This window comes from Theropithecus gelada, chromosome 15 (genome assembly GCF_003255815.1).
Source record: "Theropithecus gelada isolate Dixy chromosome 15, Tgel_1.0, whole genome shotgun sequence".
In the NCBI taxonomy this organism is placed as follows: Eukaryota; Metazoa; Chordata; class Mammalia; order Primates; family Cercopithecidae; genus Theropithecus; species Theropithecus gelada.
The window spans coordinates 78,521,580-78,542,734 of record NC_037683.1 but is presented as its reverse complement, the minus strand read 5'-3'; the positions used below and the strand labels follow the sequence as shown (position 1 = coordinate 78,542,734).

General features: G+C 35.4%; 1 protein-coding gene across 3 annotated transcripts in view; it reads right to left on the bottom strand.

The window, feature by feature from the left end:
• RFX3 (regulatory factor X3) overlaps window positions 1-21,155 on the bottom strand; it is a 311,489-nt gene that overhangs the window by 122,774 nt on the left and 167,560 nt on the right. For all 3 annotated transcript variants that reach the window (XM_025360417.1, XM_025360416.1, XM_025360418.1), the window contains one exon: window positions 5,706-5,803. In XM_025360417.1, the coding sequence (XP_025216202.1) occupies window positions 5,706-5,803 (98 nt within the window). The remainder of the gene's footprint in view (window positions 1-5,705; window positions 5,804-21,155) is intronic.

Genomic DNA, 21,155 nt, shown 5'->3' with positions numbered 1-21,155 from the left:
TATGTGAATGCTACATCAGCAGCATCTCAATTCAGTTTCATTCATTTTTTCCCTGTGTACCTAAAGCCACCAAGTAGTCAGCTCCTCTCTCACCTATCATTCAATGCTAGTCTTTAATTCATTCAACAAATATAGATTGAGCACCTATCATGGGCCACTGTTCTAGGTATTAGAGAGAGAACAGGATGCAAACAAACCAGGTCCCTGCCCACATTAAGCTTACATTCTAGTGGGGGAGAGATAAGTGATCAGTTAAGAATGATAGCCAAGAGAATGACAGATAGTCATACATGTTATGGAAGAAATGTGGTCTCTCTTAGAGAATACCAGAGAAATATGTACACCAATATGCTTCTGAAGCTAAAGTCACAGAAAACTTATCTGGTCAATAATAAGAATGAGGAGAAGCAAATAAGATAGGAAGAGAAAAGAATATAGAGTCAGAGAAGCCAGAAAAAGACACTGATTTAAGGATAGAGTGGTTGACTGATTGATGGCTAGAGATTAAGTAAATTTAATCTAGAAGGATATCTGTTAGATTTAACAACTGAAGGTCATCAATGACCTTGATAAGGGCAATTGTATTGTAATGTGGAGAAGCAAGCAAGCTTGGAAGGGGCTGAAGAGCATGTGGGCAGCAGTATCTCAATTCAGTTTCATTCATTTTATCTCTGGTACTTAAAGCCACCAAGTAGTCAGCTCCTGTCTCATCCATCATTAAATGCTAATCTTCATTTAACTCATTCAGCAAATACAGATTGAGTACCTATCATGGGCCATTGTTTTAGGTATTAGACAGCGAACAGGGTGCCCTTTCATGGTCTTTTCCACATAAGGGCAGTCCTCTCTCCAAGAGAAATTTCTAAGTAACCAGCCATAATACAATTACTGAAATCTAAATGGCAAGTGGATTCAAAAACCAACTCCTATATCAGTCAGAATGTGTACACAAGTAGAAGCATAAATGAAGAAAGCACCTCCGCATCTCAATTACAGAATTCTACGTAACCATTTCTCTTAAGGAGACAGCATTTGAATAAGAAGAAGAAAGCATAATTTCACCTGCAAATACTGAAATTTCATATTCCACTTATAGAAGAAAAGAGACTGAAGAAATATTCCTTTTAAGGTTTCTTATTAATCATTTAAACTGTATGGGAAAATAATTAGATGACTTCAAAAATGCACTAATACATGATTTTTCAAGAGATGACTATAGGTATAGTACTTTAAAAATGGATTTTAAATTATTCAATGTCAACATATATTAGTGTACCATTTCCCAAAGCATAACATGTGATTTTATTAGATATTATTCAGGTAAAAGTGTTCTGTGGTTCTACACATTTCTATAGGACTTTTCAGAGCTTTTAAAAGGGTAACAGGAATTGAGTGTTCTAAAGAGAAAGTGAATCACATAGTGTTTCCCTGCTTGTGTAACCACAGAACTCTTAAGGGACTAATGTATAATGGATCATGGTATGAGAAGTTATGTATTGGAGTTGAGAAATCTATAATCTAAACAGGAACACTACTAGAACAGATATACACACAATGAACAATTTTGCGTTTTAAAACACTGATTATCTCTAAACAGTGGGCAAGCTTCAAAGAATGGTTTTATAAGAAAATCCTTTAAAATAAAGATTTCTTAATTTGACCACAATACAGCATGATGTCTCTATTTCCACTTTGACTAGCATGATGTAGGAGCAAGTGGGGGAGGTATGAGTCAAAAAAGAGTGGGGGAAGAAAAAATCTTTTTATTTAAAAAAAATATTTCTTAACTACACCAAGAAATTTCCATTGAAATGAACTCTCTACATGGTATGCAATGTTTCCCAGCAGGTTTAATCATAGTATTCTAAATGATTAAATATCATAAATAGTAAGAATTTATAGAAATAAAGATAATGATCAAGCCTTTGGGAAAATCTTGGAAAAACTATTGCAAGGAAATACACAAATGATGTAGCATAGGTTCCTACAGAAGCAAGGATAAAATAAACAGGGGCAAAAGTGAATTAAATTACCTTCTCCCTTGAGCAAAAAGCTACTATATTCCAACACACAGTGCTGTAAGGCAGTCTCAGTTGTTTAACTGAAATGTACGCTCACTCACTAACCCACACTGTTATGCCTGCTTTGCTGGCAGTAATTGTCCATATTCACAGGGAGAACCAGGTAAACACTTTAGTATCATCAAATTATAATGATTACACTTTTTCATAAGTGACGACACATATCTGTGAGAGCTGTCATCACCTCTTGAGTGAGACCCCATGCATTATGGCTACATGACATGGGGACACTGGTGACAAGACCATTAGTAAGCATGCACAGGTTGTAGGGCCATGTATTGGGTGCTCAAAAGTTCATGATAAAGATCAGAGTCCCTATCTTCTGGAAGTATCATTAGCAAAAAGCATTTATTATCATAGAAGTGGGACTCTGACTGTGATACAAGTCAGGGATCAAACACTAACTTGCTATTAATTCAGTGTGGTAGAATAGAAGAATATGGAATATTCTTTCCTAACATACATGGAAGTGTGCCAAATAAAAAGAAGTCACAGAAAGACCCTAAAATGAACATTAGAGACAAAAATTGTAATAGTCAAATGTCAGCACTACAAAATTACAGAAAGACTGAAATAGCTTATGCTGAAAAAAATTTTCTAGTCCTATTTGAGAAAAAATATTCATAGTCCCTAGTTGCTAAAATTTTGAGTATAATTCATGGCAACACAATGACATTTCCTTATTAAGTATAAAAATGATGCTACAGAACCTTTAGTCAAAAATCATCCTTGATAGTAAAGAAAGGTTTTTAAAGATGCATCTTCTCCCTCTTGACCAAAAGTGCACATTTGTGACATTATCGGCTAGAGTTGAGGATACAATTTGAGTCCACACAGACCAGATCAAAGCTAATTGGACTTTGTGACAAATGACCTCATGACCTAGACCTCATTAGTCATGATCTAACCAACTGAGCTAGTGGGCCATAGAAAATACATGTTAGCACTAGATATTTGCTTTGAATCATTTCTGCACTTAAACGGGCTCTATAGTTTTAAAGAACCTACCTTACAAATGCTGTTTTTCTAAGGTTTTGTGAATGAATGAATTCATTCAACTCATGTTCAGCTATTATGTGGAAGACCCTAAGATCATTGGTAAAGCAGTTTAAAAATGCACAAGACAATATGCAGAATTTAGAACTATAAGTAGTAGTGAAAAATGTAAACGAAGTGCATAATTTTACAGCAATAACTAATGTTTATTGAGTGCTTACTATTCTTTAGATGATACATAAAGCACTTTTGATTAACTGAGGTTACAGGTTGAGTATCCTATATCCAAAATGCTTGGAACAAGCACTGTTTCGAATTTTTTACTTTTTCACATTTTGAAATATTTGCATTATATACTTACCAGTTGAGCATCCTTAAGCTGAAAATCTAAAATCTGAAATGCATGATGAGTAGTTCCCTTAAGCATTATGTTGGTGCTCAAAAAGTTTCAGATTTGGGAGTATTTTGGATTTCTGATTTTCAGCTCAACTGGTACTCCATTTCATACTTAACAGACTAATCTCTCCACCTTAGCTTGGACCAATACAAAATGAGAAATAACTGTGATAGGTACTATACAGTTAACTCTCTCAATACCCATTCCAACTGCCCTTTTCCCTTGTCACATTCTACCACAACAGTCATGAAAGCTACAAACTCCCATTCTCACATTCCCCTGCAGGTGACCATTACTGCTTATCACAGACAAAGATGAAATGACAACTGACAACTGGGTGACCTCTAGCAGTGTCTAGAAAGCCATTTATTTTCCCTGAGAGCATAAAGGTCGAAGTGGCAGGCGTCTTTTTCATTTGGTATAAATGCCAACAATAGTTTAAGTTTACGGTAAAGATTCCAAAATCATGCTCCAGGGGGCCCTGGACCTAAACAACAAGTAAGTAGAGTGAAAAACATTCACAGTGTGTCTAAAATATGTAAAGAGGTATAGATTTAAGAGGGTAACAGAAATTTACTGACTTTATCATGGGCCAATCACCTAAGTAAATGTAAATAAAACAAAATGCCAAGTTTCCATTCAGGGAGAGTCCTTCCTACTATGGGAAACATAAACAAGCATTCATAGTACAATGCTGTAAGTAAAAGTCAGGGGATAATGTTGCCTTTTATAAGGGAAGGATAAGCTAACTGCAGAGAAGGAGAGTCAGGGTCCATGTCACAAAGAAGGGAGTAACATGTCTGTCTATAAAGATCACACTAGACTGGGTTTGGGGAGACTGGGAGGAAAGGAGAGAAGACAGAGAATGCTATTTCAGCAGAGAAAATGACATGTCCAAAAACATAGAAGTATGAAGGGGGAATATTTGGGGAAAAATGCACAAAGTTGGTTATGCCTAGAAGGTAGAAAATAAGGCTAGGGAAGTAGGAATGGGGAGAATGCCAGTGTGGAAAGTTAGATTTTATTTTATAGGGAATGGAGGTAGCGTTAGGCAGTAGTGATGTGGGTAGATTCAGTGACCAAATATAGCAAAAAATGAGAGAAGGAAGAGTCAATGAAAAGCTTCTAGTTTTGTATCATCTATTATGTACCAGGCTCTGTATTCAGTACTTTAAATATATTTCCTTGTATCCTCACAAAAACTCAATAAGAGTGAGATTATTCTCCTTCCACTTCCATGGAAACAATAACAAAAAGCTCAGAATATTTAAGTACATTGGTCACAATTATAAAATGAATATGAAGTTAACCAGAATTCTGTTTTTAGTTATAATAATAGATAACAACAACTGAACTCACAGGTCATGAATACTTCTGATGTTAAAAGTTATTACAGTGGTGAATAAAAAAAAAAAGTCCTGCCTTCATGGAACTTATAGGTTGAAATCATGGAAATAAATGAAATCACTCAAGGAAAGAGTAGATGTAGTAAGAATAAAGACAGCAGAGGTTATCATCCCGGGGTACACCAACATCCATGGGAGGTGGGCAGAAGAGTCAGTGAGAGAACCTGAATTCATTTTAGGTTAACCGAGGAAGCCTATGGGTTGCAAGCAAAAAAGCCAATTTGGAAACAATCCTAGTGACTTACAATAATTCTTAGTTCCTTTATTTACAATAACATTCTGCATCTTATTCCGAAGCAGCTAAGAAGCCCAAATAAAAATTTATATTATTGTTGAGGCAAAAGAGATAACCTGGTTTTAGGCAGGGGGTAGGTTTAGGTAGGAAAGTAAGATTTATTGAGTAGCAGGCAATTTTATGTGGAATATCTTATTTTAAAAATGTTTAAAAATCCCAAACTCCATCACATAAAAAATTGACCTTGTACATAAAAACAAAAAGCATAGAGTTTAGAAGCTATCATTAAAATACAGATATCACTAACAAGGGGTATATACATTTTTTCTCTGCACAAGAATAACTATTAAAGGGCATAAGACTTTTAATAATTTAAAATATCCTGTGGGGTTAAGTGAAAGGAAAATGAGTGCATATTCTTAATAAATGTAGATAAAAGCTCGAAACATCAGCTTAATTTCAGTAACTCTGTTCTAGTACAAAGTTACTTTGAAAAAAAGGAAAAAATCTGGGAATAGTGGGAGGTGTTCAAAAGTACATTATTTTTCTCTGAGTGGGGGAATTAAAAAGACTTCCACATATAAACTTACATTGCTCCATTGGTATAGACAGTATCGCTTCCTTCCACATACTGCACCTGAGCTGGATAGACATGTTGTACCTGCTGCACAGTCTGTACCTGCTGTACCTGAAAAACAAGTATTAGGACCTTAGTAAGAGGTAGGTATGATAGGAAGAATACACAGCATTAGATCTACCTCAAAGGTTTCTCTGGTATTATTGATAAATGTGAGAATGACTTATAAGAAAAACTATTAGATTCATGCTGTAGTTTCAAGATAAGTACGTGTTGGTTCCAGAGCAACTGCAACATTTATGTAGAATAAATTCTGTAACATTCCTGCAGGTATAAATGTATAGACACATTTCAACTGTTCAGGTTTAAAATTATAAAAGTTCTTGGCCAGCCACGGTGGCTCACGTCTATAATCCTAGCACTCTGGGAGGCCAAAGTGGGCAGACTGCCTGAGCTCAGGAGTTCAAGACCAGCCTGGGCAACACACTGAAATCCTGTCTCTATTAAAATACAAAAAATTAGCCGGGCATGGCGGCGTGTGCCTGTAGTCCCAGTTACTCGGGAGGCTGAGGCAGGAGAATTGCTTGAACCCGGAAGGTAGAGGTTGCAGTGAGCCAAGATTGTGCCACTGCACTACAGTCTGGGTGACACAGTGAGATTCTGTATCAAAAAAAAAAAAAGAAAAAGTAAAAAAAGAAGAAAGTTATTATTTTGATGACATGAAATTCTATTCCATTTTAATTTAAAAAATTAAAGCTGAATTTTTTAAAATTAAGAACAATTCATAATAGAAAATTTCAAACACTCAAATTTGTAAAAAATATTGTAATAACCCTATGTACTTGTCATCCAAGATAATGATCTTTTCTGTTTATTCCCTTCACAGGATTATTTAAAAGTATTAACAGAAGGCTGGGTGCAGTGGCTCACCCCTGTAATTCCAGTACTTTGGGAAGTGGAGGCAGCTGGATCACCTGAGGTCAGGAGTTCAAGACCAGCCTCCTGACCAACGTGATGAAACCCCATCTCTACTAAAAATACAAAATTAGCCAGGCATGGTGGCGCATGCCTGTAATCCTAGCTACTTGGGAGGCTGAGACAGGAGAATCACTTGAACCCAGGAGGCAGAGGTTGCAGTGAGCTGAGATTGTGCCATTGCACTCCAGCCTGGGCAACAGGAACGAAACTCTGTCTCAAAAAAAAAAAAAGGAATTCCAGAGATTATATCATTTCACTGGTAAATATTTTCATTTGTATTTCTAAGAGATAGGAATTGTTTTTAGCATGAACACAATAATATCACATATAAAACATTAACTATTCCTTAACATCATCTAAAACTCAAGTCATTGTTAAAATTTCCCTGATGAGTCCAATCACTATATCACTGGTTTTTTCAAAGTAAGATCCAAACATGGTCTACATAATGCATTTGGGTTGATATTTTCTTTCTCTTTGAATCTCCAACAGTTCCCCCATCATTTTTATTTCCTGCCTATTACTTATTCAAGAAACTGGGTCATTTATCTTGGAGAATTTCTGGCACCTAGATTTGATAAACAGCATCCTGAAATGTCATTTAATATGTTCCTCTATCTCATGTATGCTGTATAAACTGGTACACGTTGGGGCTTGAACAAGTTCAATTTTTTAAAAGTTGTGTACTTCCTATGGTACCATATCAGTTGACATATAACAACTAGCTGTCCCTCTTCAATGTTAAGTTTGACCAGTGGAGTCACATGTTGTCAGCTGGATCTGTCTATTAATAGTATCCTGCTCCCTATCCATGTTTTGCCTGAGGATATTAGTAGCCATTGATGATCATTTCCTACAGATATTATTTTAATAAATAAAGGTTGTTAACTTGCGGTAGTCTATTATTCTTTCTTCATTTATTAGCAAAATCCTTCTATAAAGAATAAATTCCTCTCATTAATTATTTAGTTACTTTGAGAAGTTTTTATGGGAAGAATAGGATAAGTACATGATTCTTTTATATTACAGCACTGAAAATGACTTTATCCCCCAGTAACCTCCAGAGGTGATCGATGTGTTTTTTCACTTTGTTTTGTTTGTATCCTTATGATTCCCAGCTTTTGAACATACTGAATGACTTTCAATCCTAGCAGTCTTTTTTCCTTGCTAAAATTGGCCAATGGTAGTCTCTTCAAACTGGTTCCTATGACATAACCTCATCTTTCTTAACTCTGCTACTTTCTGCTATAACAAATGTTCTAGACTTTTGTCATATTTTCTACTCAAGATCTGGAATCAGACATTTCTTCAAAAAGCCCTGGCTCTTCTCAGTGGAAAATGGTATTCAAAGACTACAACTGGAACCCATGAATGCTCACTGCTAGGATGCTATTCATATTTCTAGGTCCTTTCATTGATCAAAGCTAGATATACAAATATTTTTGAAGGATAAAAATACATATAAATTCATACTAATTTTTTCATTGAATTTTAAATAGATACAAATTAAATATATCTTTGATATATTTGCCCATCTTTGCTCTTAATGCTACAAATTTTGGTTACCAGAGATTTTAACACGATTACTTATTTGCTTTATCACGAAATTTTATGGTTTCAAAATAAAAATACCATATTACTAATATTTGAGTATCAAATATTATTTGTTTCCTCCAATTTTTCTGCCCTTAAGATATATGCCCCTAGAGATGTATAACTGTATTACTATAAAGTCACTTAAAATAAGTCATCAGCTTGATACACAGTTAAATTCATGTGTTTAATTTTCTTTTTAATTTTAGGATTTGCTGTATTTAATTTTGATTTAATTTTGCTTTATTATTACATAAAATATCTATGTGGTTCCAAAGCCAAAACTATAAAACAAGGAATATATTTGGACAGATGATCCTCCTTTCATCCCTGTTGCCTCTATCATACTAACTGCCCCCCACACCCCCCATAAGTAACCATTTTCACTATTTTTTGGTTTATCCTTTCATTGCCTTTTTCTCTGTATCTTTTTAGACATACATGCAAATGTATATGAATGTGTATAGAAGCACCCACATGTGAACACATACACACCTCATTCTAAGAAAAAAACCCAGCATTTTACACACACTGTTCTGAACCTTGCTTCTTAAACTTAACAATACAGCATACATTTGAAGATCATTCAAGTATGATACATTATGACATAAAATAAAAAAGGAACATATTTCTTTTTACTTGGAATTATGAAAAATTTTCCTCACTACAAAATTCAGAAGTGATAAAAAATACTTTTAAATAAAATTGTAAACCTGTTTGCAAGGTTAAAAATATAATAAGCAAAACCAAAGACAAATGAGCATCCAAAATTTTGAGAAAGACTGATAATCCTATTTTTAAAATGTATAGAAAATCTAGATAACCTTGGGTTGGGTGATGCCTTTTTAGATATAACACCAAAGGTGTAATTCATCGAACAAATAATTCACAAGCTGGATTTCATTAAAATGGAAAATTTCTACTTTGAAAGACACTGTGAAGAAAATGAAAAGACAAGTCCCAAACTGGGATAGAATATTTGCAAGACTGATCTGATTAAGGATTGTTACCCAAAATTTACAAAGAGCTCTTAAAACTCAACAATAGGCGGCGGAGCAAGATGGCCGAAAAGGAACAGCTCCAGTCTCCAACTCCCAGCGCCAGCAACACAGAAGACCTGTGATTTCTGCATTTTCAACTGAGCCTCTGCTGCTGATACCCAGGCAAACAGGGTCTGGAGTGGACCTCAAGCAATCTCCAACAGACCTACAGCTGAGGGTCCTGACTGGTAGAAGGAAAACTATACATCAGGAAGGACACCTACACCAAAACCCCATCAGTACGTCACCATCATCAAAGACCAGAGGCAGATAAAACCACAAAGATGGGGAAAAAGCAGGGCAGAAAAGCTGGAAATTCAAAAAATAAGAGCGCATCTCCCCCTGCAAAGGAGCGCAGCTCATCGCCAGCAACGGATCAAAGCTGGACGGAGAATGACTTTGACGAGATGAGAGAGGAAGGCTTCAGTCCATCAAACTTCTCAGAGCTAAAGGAAGAATTACGTACCCAGCGCAAAGAAACTAAAAATCTTGAAAAAAAAGTGGAAGAATTGATGGCTAGAGTAATTAATGCAGAGAAGGTCATAAATGAAAGAGATGAAAACCATGACACGAGAAATACGTGACAAATGCACAAGCTTCAGTAATCGACTCGATCAACTGGAAGAAAGAGTATCAGCGATTGAGAATCAAATGAACGAAATGAAGCGAGAAGAGAAACCAAAAGAAAAAAGAAGAAAAAGAAATGAACAAAGCCTGCAAGAAGTATGGGATTATGTAAAAAGACCAAATCTACGTCTGATTGGGGTGCCTGAAAGTGAGGGGGAAAATGGAACCAAGTTGGAAAACACTCTTCAGGATATCATCCAGGAGAACTTCCCCAACCTAGTAGGGCAGGCCAACATTCAAATCCAGGAAATACAGAGAACGCCACAAAGATACTCCTTGAGAAGAGCAACTCCAAGACACATAATTGCCAGATTTACCAAAGTTGAAATGAAGGGAAAAAATCTTAAGGGCAGCCAGAGAGAAAGGTCGGTTTACCCACAAAGGGAAGCCCATCAGACTAACAGCAGATCTCTCGGCAGAAACTCTACAAGCCAGAAGAGAGTGGGGGCCAATATTCAACTTTCTTAAAGAAAAGAATTTTCAACCCAGAATTTCATATCCAGCCAAACTAAGTTTCATAAGTGAAGGAGAAATAAAATCCTTTACAGATAAGCAAATGCTTAGAGATTTTGTCACCAGCAGGCCTGCCTTACAAGAGACCCTGAAGGAAGCACTAAACATGGAAAGGAACAACTGGTACCAGCCATTGCAAAAACATGCCAAAATGTAAAGACCATCGAGGCTAGGAAGAAACTGCATCAACTAACGAGCAAAATAACCAGTTAATATCATAATGGCAGGATCAAGTTCACACATAACAATATTAACCTTAAATGTAAATGGACTAAATGCTCCAATGAAAAGACACAGACTGGCAAACTGGATAAAGAGTCAAGACCCATCAATCTGCTGTATTCAGGAGACCCATCTCACATGCAGACATACATAAGCTCAAAATAAAGGGATGGAGGAAGATCTACCAAGCAAATGGAGAACAAAAAAAAGCAGGGTTTGTAATACCAGTCTCTGATAAAACAGACTTTAAACCATCAAAGATCAAAAGAGACAAAGAAGGCCATTACATAATGGTAAAGGGATCAATTCAACAGGAAGAGCTAACTATCCTAAATATATATGCACCCAATACAGGAGCACCCAGATTCATAAAGCAAGTCCTTAGAGACTTACAAAGAGACTTAGACTCCCATACAATAATAGTGGGAGACTTCAACACTCCACTGTCAACATTAGACAGATCAACAAGACAGAAAGTTAACATGGATATCCAGGAATTGAACTCATCTCTGCCGCAAGCAGACCTAATAGACATCTATAGAACTCTCCACCCCAAATCAACAGAATATACATTCTTCTCAGCACCACATCGCACTTATTCCAAAATTGACCACATAATTGGAAGTAAAGCACTCCTCAGCAAATGTACAAGAACAGAAATTATAGAAATTATAACAAACTGTCTCTCAGACCACAGTGCAATCAAACTAGAACTCAGGACTAAGAAACTCAATCAAAACCGCTCAGCTACATGGAAACTGAACAACCTGCTCCTGAATGACTACTGGGTACATAACGAAATGAAGGCAGAAATAAAGATGTTCTTTGAAACCAATGAGAACAAAGATACAACATACCAGAATCTCTGGGACACATTTAAAGCCGTCTGTAGAGGGAAATTTATAGCACTAAATGCCCACAAGAGAAAGCTGGAAAGATCTAAAATTGACACTCTAACATCACAATTAAAAGAACTAGAGAAGCAAGAGAAAACACATTCAAAAGATAGCAGAAGGCAAGAAATAACTAAGATCAGCACAGAACTGAAGGAGATAGAGACACAAAAAACCCTCCAAAAAATCAATGAATCCAGGAGTTGGTTTTTTGAAAAGATCAACAAAATTGATAGACCACTAGCAAGAGTAATAAAGAAGAAAAGAGAGAAGAATCAAATAGACACAATAAAAAATGATAAAGGGGATATCACCACCGGCCCCACAGAAATACAAACTACCATCAGAGAATACTATAAACACCTCTACGCAAATAAACTAGAAAATCTAGAAGAAATGGATAATTTCCTGGACACTTACACTCTTCCAAGACTAAACCAGGAAGAAGTTGAATCCCTGAATAGACCAATAGTAGGCTCTGAAATTGAGGCAATAATTAATAGCCTACCAACCAAAAAAAGTCCAGGACCAGATGGATTCACAGCTGAATTCTACCAGAGGTACAAGGAGGAGCTGGTACCATTCCTTCTGAAACTATTCCAATCAATAGAAAAAGAGGGAATCCTCCCTAACTCATTTTATGAGGCCAACATCATCCTGATACCAAAGCCTGGCAGAGACACAACAAAAAAAGAGAATTTTAGAACAATATCCCTGATGAACATCGATGCAAAAATCCTCAATAAAATACTGGCAAACCGGATTCAGCAGCACATCAAAAAACTTATCCACCATGATCAAGTGGGCTTCATCCCTGGGATGCAAGGCTGGTTCAACATTCGCAAATCAATAAACGTAATCCAGCATATAAACAGAACCAAAGACAAGAACCACATGATTATCTCAACAGATGCAGAAAAGGCTTTTGACAAAATTCAACAGCCCTTCATGCTAAAAATGCTCAATAAATTTGGTATTGATGGAACGTACTTCAAAATAATAAGACCTATTTATGACAAACCCACAGCCAATATCATACTGAATGGGCAAAAACTGGAAAAATTCCCTTTGAAAACTGGCACAAGACAGGGATGCCCTCTCTCACCACTCCTATTCAACATAGTGTTGGAAGTTCTGGCTAGGGCAATCAGCCAAGAGAAAGAAATCAAGGGTATTCAGTTAGGAAAAGAAGAAGTCAAATTGTCCCTCTTTGCAGGTGACATGATTGTATATTTAGAAAACCCCATTGTCTCAGCCCAAAATCTCCTTAAGCTGATAAGCAATTTCAGCAAAGTCTCAGGATGCAAAATTAATGTGCAAAAATCACAAGCATTCTTATACACCAGTAACAGACAAACAGAGAGCCAAATCATGAATGAACTTCCATTCACAATTGCTTCAAAGAGAATGAAATACCTAGGAATCCAACTTACTAGGGATGTAAAGGACCTCTTCAAGGAGAACTACAAACCACTGCTCAGTGAAATAAAAGAGGACACAAACAAATGGAAGAACATATCATGCTCATGGATAGGAAGAATCAATATCGTGAAAATGGCCATACTGCCCAAGGTTATTTATAGATTCAATGCCATCCCCATCAAGCTACCAATGACTTTCATCACAGAATTGGAAAAAACTGCTTTAAAGTTCATATGGAACCAAAGAAGAGCCCGCATTGCCAAGGCAATCCTAAGTCAAAAGAACAAAGCTGGAGGCATCATGCTACCTGACTTCAAACTATACTACAAGGCTACAGTAACCAAAACAGCATGGTACTTGTACCAAAACAGAGATATAGACCAATGGAACAGAACAGAGTCCTCAGAAATAATACCACACATCTACAGCCATCTGATCTTTGACAAACCTGACAAAAACAAGAAATGGGGAAAGGATTCCCTATTTAATAAATGGTGCTGGGAAAATTGGCTAGCCATAAGTAGAAAGCTGAAACTGGATCCTTTCCTTACTCCTTATATGAAAATTAATTCAAGATGGATTAGAGACTTAAATGTTAGACCTAATACCATAAAAACCCTAGAAGAAAACCTAGGTAGTACCATTCAGGACATAGGCATGGGCAAAGACTTCATGTCTAAAACACCAAAAGCAATGGCAGCAAAAGCCAAAATTGACAAATGGGATCTAATTAAACTAAAGAGCTTCTGCACAGCAAAAGAAACTACCATCAGAGTGAACAGGCAACCTACAGAATGGGAGAACATTTTTGCAATCTACTCATCTGACAAAGGGCTAATATCCAGAACCTACAAAGAACTCAAACAAATTTACAAGAAAAAAACAAACAACCCCATCAAAAAGTGGGCAAAGGATATGAACAGACATTTCTCAAAAGAAGACATTCATATAGCCAACAGACACATGAAAAAATGCTCATCATCACTGGCCATCAGAGAAATGCAAATCAAAACCACAATGAGATACCATCTCACACCAGGTAGAATGGCGATCATTAAAAAGTCAGGAAACAACAGGTGCTGGAGAGGATGTGGAGAAATAGGAACACTTTTACACTGTTGGTAGGAGTGTAAACTCGTTCAACCATTGTGGAAAACAGTGTGGTGATTCCTCAAGGATCTAGAACTAGAAATACCATTTGACCCAGCCATCTTGTTACTGGGTATATACCCAAAGGATTATAAATCATGCTGCTCTAAAGACACATGCACATGTATGTTTACTGTGGCACTATTCACAATAGCAAAGACTTGGAATCAACCCAAATGTCCATCAGTGACAGACTGGATTAAGAAAATGTGGCAAATATGCACCATGGAATACTATGCAGCCATAAAAAAGGATGAGTTTGTGTCCTTTGTAGGGACATGGATGCAGCTGGAAACCATCATTCTTAGCAAATTATCGCAAGAACAGAAAACCAAACACCACATGTTCTCACTCATAGGTGGGAACTGAACAATGAGATCACTTGGACTCGGGAAGGGGAACATCACACACCGGGGCCTATCATGGGGAGGGGGGAGGGGGGAGGGGGGAGGGATTGCATTGGGAGTTATACCTGATGTAAATGACGAGTTGATGGGTGCTGACGAATTAATGGGGCAGCACACAAACATGGCACAAGTATACATATGTAACAAATCTGCACATTATGCACATGTACCCTAGAACTTAAAGTATAATAATAATAATAAATAAATTAAAAAAAAACCCTCAACAATAAGAAAATAAACAAGCTGATCTTAAACAGGGCCAAAGACCTTAATACAGATGACAAATAAGGATATGAAAATATTCTCCCATCATAAGATACCAAAATCTAAAACACTGAATTACAATGGCCAAAACCCAGAACACTGACAATACTAAATGCTAGCAGGGATATGAAAAATATAGAAACTCTCATTCATTGCTGGGAGGGATGGAAAATGGTACAGATACTTGGGAAGGCAGGTTGGTAGTTTCTAACAACACTAAACATAATCTAGTCATATGATCCAGTAATCACGTTCCCTGGTATTTACCCAAGGAGTTGTAAACTTATGTATACACAAAAACAGGCATACACGTTTATAACAACTTTATTCGTAATTGCCAGAACTTGGAAACAGCCAAGATGGCCTTCAGAAGGTGGATGGAAGAATAAACTGCACTACACATCAAAACAATGAAATATTGTTTTCATTAATTCCAATAATGGAATATTATTTTGCACTGAAAAGAAATGAACTACCAAGCCATGAAATGACATGGAGAGAACTTGAATGCATATGACTAAGCGAAAGAAAGTAATCTGAAAAGGCTACATACTGTAGGATTTCAACCATCTCACATTCTGGAAAAGGCCAAATGATGGAGACAGTAAAAAGATCAGTGGCTGCCAGTGGGGGAAAGGAGAGATGAAAAGGCAGGGCCCGAAGGATTTGCAGAACAGTGAAACTACTCTGCATGATACTGTAATGGTGGATACACGTCATTATACATTTGTTCAAAACCATAGAATGTACAACACCAAGAATGAATTCTAATACAAATTTTAGACTTTGGTTGATAATGATGGGTCAATGTAGGTTCATCAGTAATAACAAATGTACCTCTCTGGCGGAGAATGTTTATAATGGAAGAGGCTATTCATGTGTGAAGCAAGGGGTTTTATGGAAATCTCTGTACCTTCCTCTCAATTTTGCAGTAATACCAAAGGTGATTTAGAAAAATGAAGTGTTCTCAAGAAACTAAAATCTTTTTTTAAATGTGACTGCACATACATATGTCAATATACAAACATATTCTAGTTTGTTTAAAGAATATACAAATGAATAGAATAAAATAAAATCATGGAAATATTTATAGACCTTGAAATGAAGAAACCTCCCTAGAAACATTCAAGAGCCAGATGCCAGAAAAGCCAGTCAGATTTGAACAACAACAACAACAAAGACAGTTTAGAACAAATAACACCATAAACAAAGTTCAGAATCTAGACATCATTGAATAAATAGTTTGCAATATACTTAATAAGATATAGTATCCCATATATATAAATACTCCCTATAAATAAAAAAAAAAGAACTAAAACATGTTGGAACATAGGTGTGTCACAAAATTAAAATTACAGATGAACGACAAATGTCAAAGTTAAAAGCTCAACATTAAACGTAATCAGAGAACTTCAAATGAAAAGAAAACTACTTTTTACTCTCTAGAACTATAAAAATTACCAAGGGATTATATTAATTAAAGACATTATTTTAAGAAAACAAGCATGCTTACATATAATCAGTAGTAATATAAATAGGTTCTTTAGGCAATTTAAAGGTAATTTATAAAATTTATAAATTATAAACAGGCATATCATTTGACATTTTTGTGAATTTCCTCAACAAGAAAACTCAGTATCTGAAGAGTTGCTGTACAAAAAAATTTCAAAAAATATGTAATTTATAAGAAAAAGGAAAACCTTAATGATGATGAAACCTGACATTATCAAGTCAATTTTAATTCGACCATTCCATAGAATACATGGCCGATATAAAGGAATAAAGTAAGATTTAGATGTATTTTAGTAGCAAGATTTCCAATATATATTACTAAGTTAAAAAAGTATGTTGTGGAACAATACTTATTCTTACAGTATTATTAGCTTTGTGCTTACAAAAATAAATTTATGAATATAGAAACATAAACGTAAATAAAATGTGTGTATGTGTGTGTGCATATATGTATCAGCATATATGTTTGCATGTGTATACGAATTCATATAAAAGAGAACCGAAAGATATACATCAAACTTCTAAAAATGGTAACTCTGCTGAATGACATGAAAAGAGGTGAGATGGGTGAAAAAACTATCTTTTATTCTGCATATTTATGTTGCTGTTAGATTTTTTAAGTGAAAATGAATTCATATATTATGTACATATTAAAATCATATTAAACATAAAATCATACTTAAGGTCTTACCACTATGGCTGGTCACATCTTAAACATCTCTGCACCTTACACATTAAACACCTTACACATCATATTAAAATATATTGAAAGTTTGTAAGACTTCCACTTCAGGCCATGCTGGAGTAAATACTACTGGAAATGCCCTGCCACATGAAACAAATAGAAAACTTGACAAAATATATAAAATAATGTTTTCAGTCATGTGACAAAAGGCATCATAAGATGGTGATCCTTAAGAGAACGGACACAAACAAGGTGAATCCTGCCATGATCCTGGCTTCTGACCTAGAACCATTTTCCACACTGCAGAAAAGGAAGAGAGAAACTAGGACAGAATGATGGTCTCACTGAGATAAGGAAACAAAGATTAGAAATGGGAAGGCTTAACGGCCGCTGAAAGGTGGGAGCGGAGTATTAGAGAAGGCATTAGAGAAAACGACAGTAACAGACCCAAGAGAATCTCTCATCATTTTCTGAACTGCACACGTGTAAGGTGCAGAGATGTTTTAAGATGTGACTACCCATAGTGGTAAGACTTTAGTGAACCCCTAGGGCATTCTGTAGATGTACCAGAAGGGGTAAAGCCTTAGTAGTAGGGCTATACTAGCTCTAGAGTAAAGACAACTTTAGGCTCATCCTAATGACGCTAAATAACAAGACTTGACAATATCAGTCTGAATTACAAGCAGTGTAACTGACTACCCAAAACAAAATGTAATATGTTTAAAGGAAGACAGCAAAATCCAGACTTACAATACCGTAAGAATCATAATGCCTAGCATACAATAAAAAAAAAATTACACATACAAAGAAGCAGGGAAATGTGACCTGTAATCAGGAGAAAAATCAATCAATAGCAACAGACCTCGAAAAGTCAGAAATGAACTATCAGGCAGAAACTTTAAAACAGCTATTATGAATAGACTTATGATTTAAGGGAAAACATGAACATGATGAGAAAACAAGAAAGAAGCTATAAAGAAGAACCAAGTACTATTTGTAGAGTAGGAAAATATAATATCTAAAATGAAAATTTCACTGATTAGGATTAAAAGCAGATAACACAATGAAGAAAAGACCACTTAAAATGAAAGCCTAGCAATAAAATCTACTCACCATGAAGAACAGAGACTTTAAAAAAGAAATGATGAGAAATAAAGTATCAATGAACTACGGGACAGTATTTAGCAGTCCCAGACAGAGAAGTAACAGAAAACATATTGAATAAAGAGTGGTAGATTTCTTTTTCCAAATTTGATTGAAATGACAAACACAAATGGAAGAACATCATCAATGTACAGACAAAGAAGCCAAAGTAGCAGGATCACCTGAGGCCAGGAATTTAGGACTAGCCAGGGCAACACAACAAGACCCTATCTCTACCAAAAAAAATTTTAAAAAATGAATAGAGAAAGAACATTAAACCAAAATGCATTATAATTAATGTGCTAGACCCAGTAATAAAGAGAAAAAAATTAAGCAGACAGAAAAAAAGATAGATACCAGGCAGCAAATATTAGAATGATTGAAAACTTCTCAGTCAAAAATAATGCAAGTCTGAGACAAAAAAATAACAGCTTTAAAATAGTGATAGAAAAAAAATTTCAACCTAAATTTCCATAACCAGTGAAATAGCCTTCAAAAATGAAGAGAGGATCCTTTTTCTGACAAACAAAAGCTGACAAATACTTCTCCATCAGACAGTCAATGAAGATAATGACAAAAGAAGTTCTTCAGACTGAAGAAAAAGAATACTAGATGGAAACTGAGATCTATATAAAGAAATGAGAAACATCAGAAATAATAAATTTTTAGGTAAGTTATAGGAATTTTTTGTTTTCTTTTACTTTTCTGTAAAAGGTAATTGACTACGTAGAGCAAAAATAATAATGCCTAGTGGGGCATTATTACAATACATGTAGAAGTGAAATGCATGAATGACAAAAATAGCACCAAGGACAGAAGAGAGAATTGAAAATACTCTTTTATAATATTCATATGTATTTAGTGGTAAATTATTGGTTGAACACAGACTGATAAATACATATTTTTAAAAATCATTGAATACTAAAGAAAAAAATAATGAAGATAGAGTGTCATACTAGAAAACAGTCAATAAATCAAATAGAAAGCAAAAATAAAGGAAATAAAAGAACAGATGGGACAAATAGAAAACAAATAACAAGATGCTAGAATTAAATGCAACCATATCAATAATTACCTGGAATCTACAAGATTCAAATCCTGATTGTCAAGAATGGGTAAAAATGGGTGAGATCCAACTATATGCTATCCACCAAAACACAATTTAAATATACAGAAACAGGTTAAAAATAAAAGGATGTAAAGAGATAAACTTTGCAAATACCAATTATAAGAAAAAATGAACTGGCTATATTAATATCAGTCAAAGTAGACTTCAGGACAAAGAGTATTACCAGATAAAAAGAGAAATATTTCATTAAGAAAAATATCAAGAAATAACAAATCCTATACGTGTCTGCTCCTAAAGACAGAGTTTCAGAATACCTGAAGCAAAAACTGATACAATGGAAAGAAGAAAATTGAAAAATCCAGTAACAGTTGGAGGTTTCAGGGTTCTTTTTTCCATAATTGATATGCAAAAAAGACAGAAAATCATTGAGAATATAGAAATTATCAATCAACTTAACCAAAATGACTTTCACGTCATAATCTACGTAACAACAGCAGAACAGGTATGTTCTGATGCACATGAACATGCTTCGTGAAAGTTCAAACAACGAGGAATAAAACAAGTCCCAACAAATTTAAAAGTATTAAAACAATACAGAGCATGCTCTCTGACCAAAAACATTAATTCGACATCAAAGACAAAAAGGTATCTTGGCTGGGCGCGGTGGCTCAAGCCTGTAATCCCAGCACTTTGGGAGGCCGAGACGGGCGGATCACGAGGTCAGGAGATCGAGACCACCCTGGCTAACACAGTGAAACCCCGTCTCTACTAAAAATTACAAAAAACTAGCCGGGCGAGGTGACGGGCGCCTGTAGTCCCAGCTACTCAGAAGGCTGAGGTAGGAGAATGGCGTAAAATCCGGGAGGCGGAGCTTGCAGTGAGCTGAGATCCGGCCACTGCCCTCCAGCCTGGGCGACAGAGCGAGACTCCGCCTCAAAAAAAAAAAAAAAAAAAAAAAGAAAAAAGAAAAAAAAAGATATCTTAAAAAGTCCAAAATATTTGTAAAATGAACAATATACTTATTAATATAATCTATGGTTTATATCATGAAGAAATCACAAGGGAAATTAGAAAATGTATTGAACTGAATGTTACTGAAAATATATCATAATTTTCAGAGTGCAGCCAGAGCCTCATATAGAGGGAAATATAAATTCCCCTCTATAAATATATATATGTTAGGGGGAAAATATCTAAGGCAATAACCTGTTTCCACTTTGTGTTAAAAACTGAAGAACAAATCAAACCTAGGATAAGAAGAAAAGAAAGAAAGAAAGAGAGAGAAGGAAGGAAGGAAGGAAGGAAGGAAGGAAGGAAGGAAGGAAGGAAGGAAGGAAGGAAGGAAGGAAGGAAAGAAAGAAAGAGAAAGAAAGGCTAATAAAAGAAATAAAAATCTGAAAACAGAAAAAAATAATTGAAACAATAGCAAGGTAGACTTATCAAAGAGAAAAAGAAGACATAAATTACAAATTCCAAGGATGAAAGGGGAAACATCACTATACATCTTTAAAAAGGTGGTAATAAAGACAATGTAGTGTCAGTAAATTCAACAACTAAGACGAAATGGGCAAAGTTTATAAAAGACACAAATGACCAAAACTTGCGCCAAAATACTCAATCCCAAATCATATATATAAACTTGAATTGATTCCCACAGAGGAAACTCCAGGCCTTGATGGCTTCACTGGTAAATTGTAGGAAACATGTCAAGAAGAAAAAAATTGCCAATCTAACACAAATGTTTTAAAAAACAGAGAACAACAGAACATCTCCCAACTGTTTTTATGAGCCTAGCCTAAAAGTGAGACCAAAACTAGAAAAGATATTACAAGAAAACAATACTACAAACTAATGTCTCGCATAAACCTAAATGCAAAAATCTTTAACAAAATATAAGTAGATCTAATTCAATAATATATTTACAGGACAATACATCATAATCAGGT